Here is a 14,346-nt window from a genome sequence, read left to right on the forward strand (position 1 = left end):
GGAAGGGTTGAGTTTTTGAAAGAGTAACTTAGTGTTCATGGGAGGGGATCACTGAAATTACAGGTGAAAAAGATGCAATATGGGGTGTTTATCCCAGAATTCCGAGCGCTCTCCATAGAGACACGTTTATTCCTGTAAACAGATGATGGTCTTTCTTTTTATGTGCTCTGGCTCGTTTTCAGCACAGGTCAAGTTCAAATGCTTTGTGCTGCCTGGAAAGTGACTGGGCCATGAGGAAGTCCAGGTGGTTCTGATTAGGTCTAGAAGCACATGACTTGTCCAATATAGAACCCAATCCATTCCAAAGGCCTATGCTCCTGTCCTCTCTGTCCAAGTTTCATTCCTGATGGAATGCAACTCCCAGTTCAAAGGCAAAAACTTTGATTTCTTCTTCCCACCTACCCTACTCACAAAAAAATCATAAGAAAAAAACAAAAGGCTGGCTTAGAATAGAGGCCCTAGAGGTTTGTTTGGACATCACTCGTCCTTTATAAATCAACATTTTAGTGAGTTAAGTGCACATGAATCAGAAACACAAGGGTCACATTTCCTCTGAAATACTCGGGGTGGGGGTGCAAAATGTACTCCGAATCTAGCTTAATCCAAAGTCAGGAGACAGGCCAGGCCCTTGTCAAGTCTCCCTTGTCCCAATATTTGGCCCAGCAACCAGGAACCCCAGCTGGTCTGGACAGAGCTGGAGCTCACATCCCTGAATTCCTATGACGGGCTCCTGACAGCCCAGCCTCCAGAGGGCACAGCTGCCTGAGGCCTGCCTGCAAGGGGAACCCGCACGGGGCCCCATAATCGATACCAACCATACCAAAGGCACTGTGATGGGCCTTCTCTGGCAGGCAGAATATGAGGCAAGCGATAATGAGAACAATGAAAGGGTCTGACATGGAAATTTCAGTAGGAAACAAGCAATTACATGAGAACAAACATGCCCAACGCCACTCACAATCATCCGAACACATAACAGTGATTATGAAAACGAGAGCAACAAATGCAAACTCGGAGCAGTCTGCGTTTTTTGGAAAAAAAGAGTCCTCCTGGGGCAGAACAACGACCCTCCCTGGGCACATGTGTGCGCGTGCGCCTTTGAAACACATGAATTTCATTTGACTTGATTTAAAGCTGGATCTCTTTCTCCTGCAGTTGAAACCACTTTTCCTGAAGAAACACATTTCCATCCACCAGGCGGAGAGGAAATAGTGAGTCAGAAAATAAGATTTTCTGTGGACCTATTGTAGGTTCAGTCTGAGGCTTGCTGGGAAATGTCCAGACCCGGAGAGAACAGTCCCCCAGTGGAGAGCTACGCTCTCCAGCTCAGGGCAAGGGGTAGGATGGAAATGAGGAGGCTCTAGGATGCAAACGTTTTGTTTGGAACCAAACTGACCGGGACACACAAGCTGTCCTTTTTCTTCATCAAGATTCACAGCAGTCAAGTCAGTTCTGAGGGTTTTAAAGTTGAGCTCTTTCTTTCCAACCCATTGAGTGTAAACAAATGCAATTCTGGGTCCTGGTGTACATCTAAGCTGTCCCTACCTCGTCTCCATCATAGGATGCCTTCAACACCCATCTCCAGGCTTCATATCTTAAGAGCTGTAAGTCCTGGCACTGCAGGAAGAGGCATCTGAAATGAGGAGGCGGCTGGAGAGAATTATGAGAGGACAAGGGGAGTTTACATGTGGTGGCTGGCAAGCTGGGGGCAGAGCTAGGAGGGCTTCATGCTGACATTAACTTCAGTTTATGGGCTGGTGCTTTTTTTTTCTCTAGCCACTTCCAAGCTGCCTCCTCTGCACAGGCCTTGGGGCCTCCTTGAGGCCTGGCCTAGGTCAGAGCCTGATTTGCCGTGCTGGAGAGATATACTGCTGCTGGAAGTCACTGAGTGACGACCAAGATCAGCAGCCAAATTTAATGGCCTCAGCTGCCAGCCTTGGGAGGCAGTGCTGACCCCACAGGAATCCAGTTAATTCTGTGGAACCCACCCTGGATGTCTCTGGGTCACATTGTGAAACAGGCACTTGGGTTTTTGCCTGCGATAACTTTGTTCCTTCAGATTATGGGCTTAATCTTCTAGGCAGAGGCAACATTACCCAGATCTGCATAAACTCTCTAGAGAACTAGGCAGCAAAAATGGAAACGGAGGCCCTTAAACCAGTTCCCACCCCTAATACATTCCCAGGTCCAAACAGTGACAGTGGATACCATTGAGAATTAGCAAAAAGTGCAACAGAGATGGGATCATGCACAAAGCATTTCAGCAGGGTCTCATCTTTCCTTTCTAATTTTTTTTTTTTTTAAGGATATCTAACATGCAGTTCTGGGTTTTGACTGCTTTGTCTTCAAGTCCTGATATCCATGGACTCTCAGAGAAGCCCTGGCCCAGGAACCCACCTAGCTAGCCAATGAACAGGCTTCCAGAGCATGCACACTTTTAGGGCTCAGGACGCAGATGCTTCAGGGAAGGGAGGAGATAAGAACCTTTCCTTCAAGTTCACAGCTGCCCACAGCAGAGCCTAGCTGAAACCCCAAGGACAGAACCATGAGAATTCTGAATCCTTCACCTTGGCCACCGCCCATCAATTCTGGTGCTCAGGTAATGGGAAGGTCATCCTACCTAATTAAAACCGTGTGGTGGGGTTTCAGCCTTGGAAAATTGCTGGATACTTTCTCCTTCCGCCCACCTCCTCTTTCTCTCCTTAAACATACACATGCAACTTTCCCTCCCTTTATTTAAGCAAACAACTCTCTCCATGATTAAGTACAGCCCCTTCTTATCTAAATAGTCCACAGATGTATACAGACACAGGAGCTTTCGGCTCCTATTTGGAGCTTGTTCTGGTACCCATCTTCTCCAAACCTACAAAAGGCAGCCTTCCTTGGCCTTCGCTGACAGAAATTCCTCACGCCTGTTCCTCCAGTAAATCAGCCCTGCTTGGCAGCCTGTCCTCAATTTATCAAAGAGGTGGGATTTCCCCTCCAGATACTTCAGTTTTTCCCCAACCCCCTTTGCTTGGCCTCTCCCATAATCTGAGCTTGAAACTGCCCAGATGTGAACAAATGGAACATGAAAAGTCCCAATTCTGTTGTCAAATTCTGATATTACTTGAGCGGCCGAGGTAAATACCACCAGTTGGTTCACTCCAACGACCCCTGGTGATCCAGGACTAGGGGCTGGGGAGTTTGTTTGTGAAAAGGCAGAGACCAGACTGCTAAAACTTTACTGAGGAAGAAAAAAAGCAAGAGACCTGTGAATTTCCAAAATAAATGCAGCCTGAGGAAAAAGAGCCCACTCTCAAGGCCAGGGGCACAAAGTGAAATCTAATGGGTGGGTTGAGGGTTAGCCCCCAGCTTTGGGTTTCTAACTGCAACTCTTCCACAGTTTCGTTTCCTTGCCAACCCAAAGCATGGCTAGTATTTTGAGTCCCTAGGAGATAGGCTGTATATGGCATGATTGCAATAGACAGCATGGACGCTGCTGCACCCTGGCAGCCTCTCACTTGCCCCTGACAGCCTAGCTACTCAGTGTGCTCTGTGGACCAGCAGTGTCAGCCTCTCCCTTCACCAGCGGGCCCGTCAGCAATGCAGAACTCCAGCCCCACCTCTGCATTTTAACCTGGACTCCAGGTGACTCATGCATATTAAAGTCTGAGGGGCACTCCCTGGACTAGATGTGCCCAGATATTAAGGAGATAGGCTCAGTCCCTCCCTTGTTTATCTAACTGACCTCTGTTGACTAATACCTAGTAAGAATAGCTCACAGAACTTTAGAAAGGGTTGCAGCAATGTTAAGTGTGTGAGTAGGCAGAAGGGAGATACCAAAATACCCTCCTGCCTCTCATCTCCAAGCCATTTATGTCCTACTATGATGTTTTGCAAAGTAAGAGCCAGTGGACTGCTGGTATCCGGAAAACCTAGAATGCTAGTTCTAAGTTCAGATTCTAGGGCCCCAATGGCAAACCTTCCGAAACCAAATTTATAGGAGGTGGAAGCCAGGAACTGCACATTAGCAAGTTCCCCTTGGTGAGATATACTAAGATTTAAGAATGATTCTCCCTCTTTCCTTTGACTACTATTGGAAGATTTCTTTCTCAGCAGCAAAAGTGCATTGCTGGCACTCTTGGGCCCATTGTAGGGAGATACCCTTAGAAGTTAGACCAGCCTAACTTGGATAACATAGTCACCCTTCATCACTTCCCTGGGTAGGAGAGCACCTGTATAATTCTTTGAAGAAATATACGTGCTACAGAGCTTGAGGTCCAGGCTGGTTTTTGGTGCTGCCAGCCTCTCTTAGGCACAAGGTTCAAGCAGTCCTAAGCCCTAAACACCACAAACTCCAGGGTGACTCCCACAGCTGAAGCCAAGATACCTTGGTACACACTTCATCATCCTTTTGCTATTTGTTAAAAAACCAAACTTCAAAACAACAATAGGAAATTGTAGGTCATGGTGACAAGGCTTCACTAAGGGTGACAGTGACATCCACACTCAGCCTAAAAGTTTTCTTCTTATTAACCACAGGAGAACTAAAAGGAAATGTCAATATTTTCCTTGGCTGGGCTAGCATATCACTTTACCCGTCAGGTACACTAATATGGGAAAATCTTTCCATACTGGAGCACGGCTTTAATGGAATTTTTACAAGTCCTCATACCATGCCTGAAAAATGGTGTCTGTGCTTAGGTGTGGTTTTGTGTGACTTGGGAGTATTTGCTCACTTCTAGGCAAAATTGCCAGTTGTCTGAGGTTTGGAAGTGCCTTGTTAATCAGGGAATGACATCACTGAAGTTGTCATTGTAATTGCTTACAGAATTAAAAGTCACACTGAACAATTCCTTAGGCAAGAAGCACATAGCCTAATATGAAACAGCCTGGGCTTGGCAAGGGCCACACTCTGGGTCCAAAGGGACGTTCACTGGTAAGTCAGACATTGTTCCCACGTGACCGGGACTTAGGAGCCCTGGGTTCCAGTTCCAGAAATGCCATTGACCTGGGAGCTCCTAGGTCTAACTCTTTGGGAACTCCTAGCCATCTCACATCATAATTTCTCCATCTGTAAATTAAAGGGGTGGACCTGGTCTCCTTTAAAGTCTCTTGTGGGTCTAAGACTCCAGATACCAAAGAGTTTACAAATTTTAGTTGGTAATTTTAACATTGACTTGGCTGGAGGGGAAAGAGCATCTGAAACCAGGAAAAGAAACTCAGGCAGAATTGAAAACCACGCTCTTATAGAGCAAGTATTTAACCTTCTCTCTGATCTGAAACACACACAGCCAGGAGAAAACAGTCCTAGAAGTTATTCATAGGCGCAGATGGGAAATGTGGGGTGAGGGTGAGGGTAGTCTGGGGTGCCTCCAGGTGCTTCTCCAGCCCACCCATTCCCCCTTAACCCTCTGAAAGCTATTAAACAGAAACCAGAAAACATCGCTGAAAAAAATCAAAAGGGGGGTATGTGTGCAGTGGAACAAGGTGAATGGTGTATAACTGGGGGCGGGGAAAAAGTCACAACTCACATTATCATTGATTAATTGAGTGATTTTAGTCAAGTGAATATTGATACATGGCAGGAAAAGCATGAAAATAAAATGAACACATACGGGAATTACTATTAACATAAGTGATAACATCAAAACATCTGGTAAAATGCAGTTAAAAAAACAACACAAATGAAATGGAATGTAAAACATTTTTTCACAGTATTCAAAGCTTTTGTAAAAGATTTAGACTCTAAAAGGAGTGCTACATGAAGGAACTAGAGGAAACGGGGATTTCGTCTGTGTCCCATGTATCTGCTGGTGACAGGTCAGAATGGCCAGTACGTTATCCCATGGGAGTCACCTAAGGTGTGCTTCTAAAACAGACCTGAGCCCGCTGCATCTAGAGAGTTACAACAGAGCGACTAGTTACCTGGAGTCTGGTGAGAAGCACAGATTCGAGGTTTGGGAAAAGGTGTTTCTATATTTACAGATGCAATTGGAGCTCTGATTGGATTCTGCCTTGGGGAGACCTTGGCGCTAATTCAGTAGCATCAAGAGCCAAGTGTTATACAGGACATTCTAAAAGTAAAATGCTCTTGGAATCCTCATTTTGCTTTCTTTCTTCTAAGATAACTACTAATACTTTTCAAAGACCGAGCTGAGTGCTGCCAATGACCTCACAGGAGTCTACCCAGAATGTTTTTTTAAACCTTTACAAATATGACCTTTGCACTAGCGATAATTACCAAATCACATACAGACCTCCTCTTCTGGAAACCAACGACCACGCCAATGAGTCTGCACATTGGTTTTGTTATAGCCTTTGTTGAGAAATACAAAGGTTTGTGATAAAAATGCAGCTTTGGGCCCATTGCCTCCCTGGAATTGCTGATGTGTTGCAGACAAAGCAGTGGATCTCTCAAATACCCAGTAAAACTCAAAGTCCTAGGACTCTGTGGTTGGGGTAAAGCATGCAGCTGCAATTCACATTTCCAATTTGTTTTCAACTCTTTCTGCAAACGTCACCTTCTACCTGACAATTCCCACTTCAGAGTTGCACAGCACGACCACCTATTCTTCCACAATCTTTCTGCAGTAACTACTAATACCCCACATAATCCCCTCTCCCAAGGCCCCTGCCTTGTACAGAGGGCCCTGTGACATGTTGTGCTCTGTCAAAACAAGCAGATACATCAGATACATACGATCACTGAACTTTTGAGTTAATCAACGAAAACTAAGACCTAGATCCATGCAGTCAGAAAATTGCTCTGAATTTTAGTTGACAATAGGAACATAGAATATTTCTAATTAACTAATATATATACACATTTTAAAAAAAAAAAAACCATCCAAAATTACAGGCAAATCACTTAAGGTCCCCAACACTTTATGATTAAAGGTCAGAGAGAACCAAAAAAAAAAAAAAAAAGTTAAAATGATGGGATCACTAATTATGAAAGGTTAATTACATCAGGATAACCCTCAGGTAGGTAACGAAGTTGGCAGGCTGATTTTCATACTAGAGTCTTGAGAAGTTAACAGAATCTTCCACTGTGTCTGTGTCATGGGGATAACACTGCCCAGCCTCAACGCAGCAACCAGACTGGGTATAACCATTTGCCCAGAGGTACAATCACTAAAGCCCTAGAGGTGTTACCGAAAATTAAGGATCAGGCTGGGGGGGAGAAATGAACATTGATTGTTCAGACTTACTTCCTATACGCTGAACAAGAGGGATAAAGTTGCTTCAGTGAACGGGTTTATGTACATCATTTATTAAACACAAGGGTTTTGAGAAATACCTTAGGGCACTCAGGAAAAACTGCAGACATGTGTTGCCTTTGGAACTCTCTCCTTGGATGGGGATACCTGTGGCTTTTCCTCTGCAGAAATAAAAATATTTATTTTATTTATTTTTTTTTTAATGCAGGAGGTCAAGGGAGGCTGGCTGTTCTTAATTTCTTTGATCTACAGGCAATCAAGTTGAAAGGCATCCATTTCTTCACAGGAAAGAAAAGAATAGGAAGCACTGTGAGTGCTGGTTAGCGCTGTTCTGGACCCAGGGCTATGCTACCAGGCCAATCGAGCTCCCACCCAAAATGCCTAATAACAGCGCTATTCTGCTAGAAAGTGGCCTCAAATGCACCAAGAGACCCTGCTCTTAGTATATCTTTCAAATGTTCACTACAGACTTTTTTTAAAACAAACTTTGAAAAGTCAGTGGGTTTTTTGTTGTTCTTTTTAAAAATGTGAAACGAACAAACAGATGACATTAGAATACTAAGCTCTTCACCCAATTACAGTTCACCCTGACTAGCATTTTGCTGGACTGATCTAAATTTTTCTTTTCTTTTTTTTCCTTCTTTAACTATGTTTTTTGAAAACCACTAACCATTGCTTTCTCAGTCTGAAAATCATCGTCTCTCTCATGCCATGGGTCTCATCCTCACAGTGTTTTCTTTTCCTCACATAAAGGCGGGCACGTGCCACCCTCCACATGTCTGGAGCTTAGATCATGCACGGAGGCTGATGTCAACGGCCACTCACATGGCATCTGAGACTGGCTGATTCATAGCAGAAGACAATCACATGGGAAGGCAGAGCAGGCAGGACCTCTCTCTGTTTCCACTACTACATACGATACTTGGGCTTTCCCCCGGCACCTAGTACTTTCTGGAACTGATCTTAAGTTTTAAGTATGGTGTGTGTCCGTTTCTGTCTAAAGCAGACAGAAAGAGAAATTACTCTGGAACTGAAAGCAATGTGTCTTACCAACAGTTACAATTTTCTAGTTCCAAGGCACAGATACAGCCACTAGCAATTTGTAATGACACAAAGAAAATGGCAGAACTTAGTTTTTGCTGCTGTCTCTGATTTTTTTGCCTAACCCCCTTTTAGCACTGGCAAAATTGTCTTCTGTAGTGACTGTGTCTATGGGTGGTTGTGTCACTGGTTGAAATGGTTTTTCACCTCTCTTTATGTAGTGACATGCTGTTCCACATTGTAGATCTTAGAAGGTTCCCTAATTAAATGGGTTTCCTTACCTGGTGTGTGGCTTTAAATATTGGCTATACTGGGGTCTGGCGTGTGGCTAGGGAGGGGAAGCGTGGGGCTGCTGCAGGAGGAAAGCCAACTGGATTACAATGTCCTCTACCCACAGAAGGAGCCGTGAGTCCCGGGGTTTTCTGCTCAGCCCCACCCCTCACCCCAACCCATGATCCCTCCCCAACCCCCCCCCCATGAGATTCACTTAAAGACCGACTGGAAAGTGGGACATTCGTGATTTTTCATTCTCTTCATGAAGTTTTTGAATTCCTTGTTTTTCTTGTCCCACTTGTGGATGGCCGTCAGCAAGTACTGGCTCTTCACTTTCCGGCCCATGATGAGAAAATGGTGGCTGAGGTTGTCCAGCTGGTGGCAGGGGCAGTCAGCCCCATTTTTCAGGTACAGGACAAGCTTCTTCAGTTCCTTCTTCTTGATGGGCCCCAACTTTAGGGGCTTCTTCTTCTTGGGGACAATCTTTTTGTCACCATTTTCTTTTTTCACTTCTTTTATTTTCATCCTCAGTGCTAGAGATGGGAGGGCAGGGAAGGGAAAAGGAGAGAAGGGGGGAGAGAAAGCATTTTAGAACACAGCTTTTCATCTAAAACTATAACCTATATTTATCGTTGAGAGGTGGGTGAAATGAAAGGCAAATAGCAAGCAAAAGAAGGGGACAGTTTTACAAATAAGAACCAAGATCTCCATTACCTTTATGTACTGATGCTGCCCCCTAGTTTTGTACTTAACCGTATCTCAAAAGTTGCCACAGGGCACCAGAAGAGTCTCAAATACATTTTCAAAACCAAATCATTTTCTTTTCTTTTTTAACTCAGGAACTCAGAATATATAATACAATGCATTAAGAGAAGAAAGGGATCACATAATCCAATATAATCCATATAACCTGATGCTATAGAACTCTAGAGTATTTTTTTAAGAGAAAATATAGAGTATTTTTTTAAGAGAAAATTGTTGGTTTAGTTTTTCAACATACAAAGGTCCTAAAATTCCTTGAAAGTTGTGTCCTGTAAATCTATGTGTGTACATCCAGCAAGGAAAAGTCACTGGACACTTCAAATTGTCATGCTCAAGTGCATTAAATATCAACATCCAATTTCATTCAGCATTGAAGAAATCAGAGCCCCTGCCCCAAGTGTGCTTCTAAGGAGTTTTGACAGCAGGTACTGCTAATATTCTGTCAGCCTCTAGTTGTGCCACAAATACTGTATCCGCTGAGTAGACTCACACAGAACCAAACTCTACTTTGACTTGATAGACTAGAGCAAGTCCTGGTGAAGTCCTAATAGAAAAATCCAGGTGATGGTCTCTCATAAAATCCAATATGGTGCATGGGCTTCTGTTCTCAGCACATTCCCCTGCAGAAAAGGAAAGCCAGCATGTCCACCAACTCTGCCTTCTCCTTTCTTTGTCTCTAAAGACCCTGAGTAAACATTGTTTTAATGTTAATGTGTGGACCAGATACTTGAGTGATGGCTATACAGGGGCCAATGATGAAGGCAAATCAGCGTGGAGTCATTCTATACTTTGTAAATGCATTAACACATGGCATCGCTGTTACAATCAAACCCCCTCTAAATCAGCCAACCCTAGATGGTTTTAAAAGAGTTGGAAATATTTTTCTAGATGCTAGTCACAGGTAATTTGTCCATCCTCTGAATTCTTCTGAATTCAAAATTACTAAGCCTCCTCTTTTTAATAACTCAAAGCTTCCACCCACACTCCATGAGGAAAGGCTTGAATCTGAACTTAAGAACAATAGCTAACAATTATGAAAGCATATGGCATGACGGGAAGTGTGCTGAGTATTTTCCATGCATTTCCTCAATTAAACCTAACAACTCCATGAGGATGGTATCGTTATTTTCCCCGTCTAACATATGAGAAAACTGAGGCATAGAGGGTTAAGTTTACTTGCTCAAAGTCACTAATCCTAAATTGAAACCCATGTCTGAAATGTGCACTTTTAATCACTGTGCTGTCCATGCTGGTTCTATGGTTGCAAAATTCTTTATAATGAACCCCAAACTTAGAGTACTGATTAAATGGACCAAGATATAAATAAGAGGGAGGAGTTCAGACTCTGCCCAGTTTCCCCCACATTTCAAAATGACTTTACTTATGAAATGGTAAAAGTTCCTCCTGGTTGAAAGAGACTATTCTAGCAAGAGAAAAACTGCACTTGCAAAAGCTTTATTATTTAATATTTAGTTGATTAGAAAACACACCCTTGCTTAACCCAAGAACAGGCAGGAGGGGGATAAAACTCCTAGGAACAAATCTTTAATGAATGAGTCAAAGTCAGTAAATTAAATGTGTTCCCACTGCTTTCTTTTTCTTACAAAGAGAACTCCAGACTTTGCAGCCCGCTTAACCCTCTATAATACCCTAGGCCTGGTGGCCCTTAAGAAATGTCTCGCTCCCAAGGGTGGCAGAAGGCTCAGGGCATTGAGTAGCAGACTGCCCTGGCTGAGGATTAGTGCTGACCTCCAGGCTGGCCCAGCCTCCCAGCACACATGGGGGTGAGCTGAGCACAGCCTCCCACTCTCCCCGCAGCCCCAACCAGCCACTGCCCAGCACTCCCACCCCCACAGTGGACAGAGCACAGTGGGACCAGCAGGGGGGAGTGCAGAATAGAAAGCAGAAGAAAGCACCCCTCCAGGCCCTCACCCCAGACGTGCCCAAACAGGCCCACACCTAGTTCAGCTTCCCTGATTGGCTTACAAACCTTGTACCTGGGGTTCACTCGAGAAAAGATTTCAGCTGTTCCAGTCTGAGGCTCACTGAATGAAAAACGTTATCCGTGGGGGTGAGTGAGGGACCAGCAGAGGAGACTCACTGGCCAGGCCCAGGCAAAGTCAAGTCTCCATTTCTGCCTGCCCTCTGCCAAAGAGAGCAAATGGGGCTGGGCGGAACCACAAAGAAAGGCAGCCAAGAGTACTGCAGGGAGGCGAGGCAGTCAGAACCGTTCTACTCCTTTCACAGACCCTCTGAGAAGTGGCCCCACGTGTTAGATGAGCCCTGAACTAATATTTCCCAAAGTTTAAGTCTGGGAACCAAGTGTTGCCAGTGATTGATTACATCACCAGGAGAGGCGAATGAATGCATACCCCAGATAACAACGTGGGCCCCATCTTTTCTGCAGAGACGTGAGCCATCATTTTTTTAGTATCTACCACGTGTCAGGCTCTACGAGCCCAGTACAGGTGCTGTAGGTGTGGCTCCCGATTTCATGCTCGACCGCAACCATATGAAGAATCACCATGATTTTTTATTACAACCCAGGAGAAGGACTCAGGCTAAGTAATGACAACATGAGAGATAGAATCAGGACTCGAACACACACCTAACCCCAGAGACCATACTCTTTCCTACTACACCATGACTGGGTTTAAAATGATATTGCTTCAGTGGAAATTATTTCACTCTTTTGATTGTGTTACTTTTAATCACAACTCAAATCAAAAGTTAATGGTCCTTTGCCATGACCGTGTAAAAGAATTTAGTTTACATAAGTGGGGGGACAGCAAGGGGAAAGAGGAAATCAAATGATGGAAATGTGTTCTGCATTAGACTCTTTATTTCTTGCCATTTGGCTCACTTTCTTTTTTTGAGGTGGGGAAAGTAGGGAAGGAGGAGGCACATATGGCCAGAAATTACTAACATCTTTCCCTCTTTCAAGGGTTTATTTTAGGGATGCAGATTACCAACGTTTGGATAGGCGATTAGCCATCCGAGGTTGATTTCCCCGCTGTGCCTGTAGATACGTGGGCAACCCCCCACCATGCCTCCTCCAGAGGCTGCTGGGGCTGGGGTGGGTGCTGGCCCTGGAGCCGCCTGGGACTGTTCACCACTTCCTCCCCACCCCCAGCCCCCACCACACTAACAGTGCCTGGATCCCAGGGATTTCTACCCTGGGCTGTATTCAGTTTGCAGTGCACACAGTTATTGTGGGCAGTGGGGAGACGCACCAGACAGCAGCTGGGGTAGCAGCTGGTGCTATGCATGGAGTCCTGGGTTCTAGGTTCTAACTGTGTAACCCCAAAATCTGGTTTTGAGCTCCCCGAGGGTCGGTGTTCCATCTGTAAAATGCAGAGTGCAGTCTGAAGGCCTAGCAGTACTACCATCCAGAGCAACCACACTGGGCAGGGCTGGGGAGCCAGCAAAGCTCACCTCCAACAACCCCACCCTGTTTTTCACTTCCCTCATCACAAGTCACCATGGGGGAGAATGCTATGGCCTTGGGCCCTTGATCTCAGCTACTGGAACAGCTGGACCCTAAACTAAAACAAAACAACAAACAAACAAAATACGTGTTTGGGTTTTTTTGTTGTTTGTTTTGTTTTGTGGAGTTTTTTATTTTTTATTTTTTTTGGGTGTTTTGGTTTGTTTTGTTTTAGCAACAACTTATCCTCCAAGAGTAGAATATTACACTCATCTCTTACCTTACTGGTCACTGCCAGCAAGAATTCAGAGACCTAGACACTTTCCAAACCCAAACTTAAGGCTGCCATTAGAGGCTGGGCTGTCTGGGTCTTGCCCAGCAATCTTAAATAATCCCTTATATTCAGGTAGATGCTTAAAGTTGCATTCCACTTTCAGTCATCTAAGCCATACTTTTTTGCTCACAAATTATACTTCCTTGGGAGCTTCCTCATGAGGTTTGGCCATATTTCTGAGGCTGAGATGAGAACAGGTAACTCATTATACTTGTCCCAAACCCACACTCTTTTGAAAGCCGTCTCTTCCTCCTGACCTGCTTATACTAATGGTGCCACCATTCTTCCAATAACCTACCTTGGATGTAGCTTGATGTACTTTAAGCAAGGGCCAATCATTTATACAACCAATAACATTGAATTGCTGCAGAAATGCAAGAAGGATCTGGTGGGAAAGGTGGGAATGGGGCTGAGTTAGTAATCAGGCTTGTGACTCATCTGATTACAAATAGGTGCAGTGAAGGGTAAAGTATGAGAAGAGAAGAGAATGAGGGACCTGAGAGAGCACTGGGGTAAGAGGAAGAAGATATTACAAAGTCATCAGAGGCACAGGTGGAAAACCAAGCAGCCCAGTGTCTCAGAAAGTACAGGAGGAAGGTGTTTCGAATGGAGAAAATACTCCTTGGTCTCAAATGCTGCAAAGTTTAAGAATGAGTGTGAGACTAGATCACTTGGCAATTAGGGGGTCACTAATGACCCCCTGGGAGGCCAGGCCAAAGAGGCAAGGGTGAATTCCAGAGAGCTAAAAAACAACGGGAAACAAACCTAAACATTAAAACCTGAAACAATAAACTACATAGAAGAAAGCATAGGTACTAAACTTATGGGCCTTGGGTTCAAGGTGGGTTTTATGAATTTGACCTCAAAGGCAAGGGAAGTAAAAGCTAAAATGAATGAATGGGACTATATCAAACTAAAAAACTTCTGCACAGCAAAAGAAACCATCAACAAAACAAAGAGGCTACCAACTGAATGGGAGAAAATATTTGCAAACAATGCCTCCAATAAGGGGTTAATATCCAAAATATAAGGAACTCATATAACTCAACAACAAAAAGACAAACAATCCAATAAAAAATGGGCAGAGGACCTGAACAGAAACTTCTCCCAAGAAGACATACAAATGGCCAACAGATATATGAAAAAATGCTCCACTTCACTAGCTATTAGGGAAATGCAAATCAAAACCACAATGAGATATCACCTCACACCTGTCAGAATGGCTATCATCAACAAGACAAATAATAACAAGTGTTGGAGAGGCTGTGGAGAAAAAGGAACCCTCATACACTGTTGGTGGGAAT

At 44.3% G+C, this 14,346-nt stretch overlaps 1 protein-coding gene across 1 annotated transcript in view; it reads right to left on the reverse strand.

Annotated features, from left to right (window-relative positions):
- Positions 1-8,722: 8,722 nt before the first annotated feature.
- SFRP1 (secreted frizzled related protein 1) overlaps positions 8,723-14,346 on the reverse strand; it is a 43,049-nt gene continuing 37,425 nt past the window's right edge. Inside the window, exon 3 of the mRNA XM_019649219.1 lies at positions 8,723-9,052. Within this exon, the coding sequence (XP_019504764.1) occupies positions 8,730-9,052 (323 nt within the window). The 3' untranslated portion in view covers positions 8,723-8,729. The remainder of the gene's footprint in view (positions 9,053-14,346) is intronic.

This window comes from Hipposideros armiger, unplaced genomic scaffold (assembly GCF_001890085.2).
Source record: "Hipposideros armiger isolate ML-2016 unplaced genomic scaffold, ASM189008v1 scaffold_131, whole genome shotgun sequence".
Classification (NCBI taxonomy): Eukaryota; Metazoa; Chordata; class Mammalia; order Chiroptera; family Hipposideridae; genus Hipposideros; species Hipposideros armiger.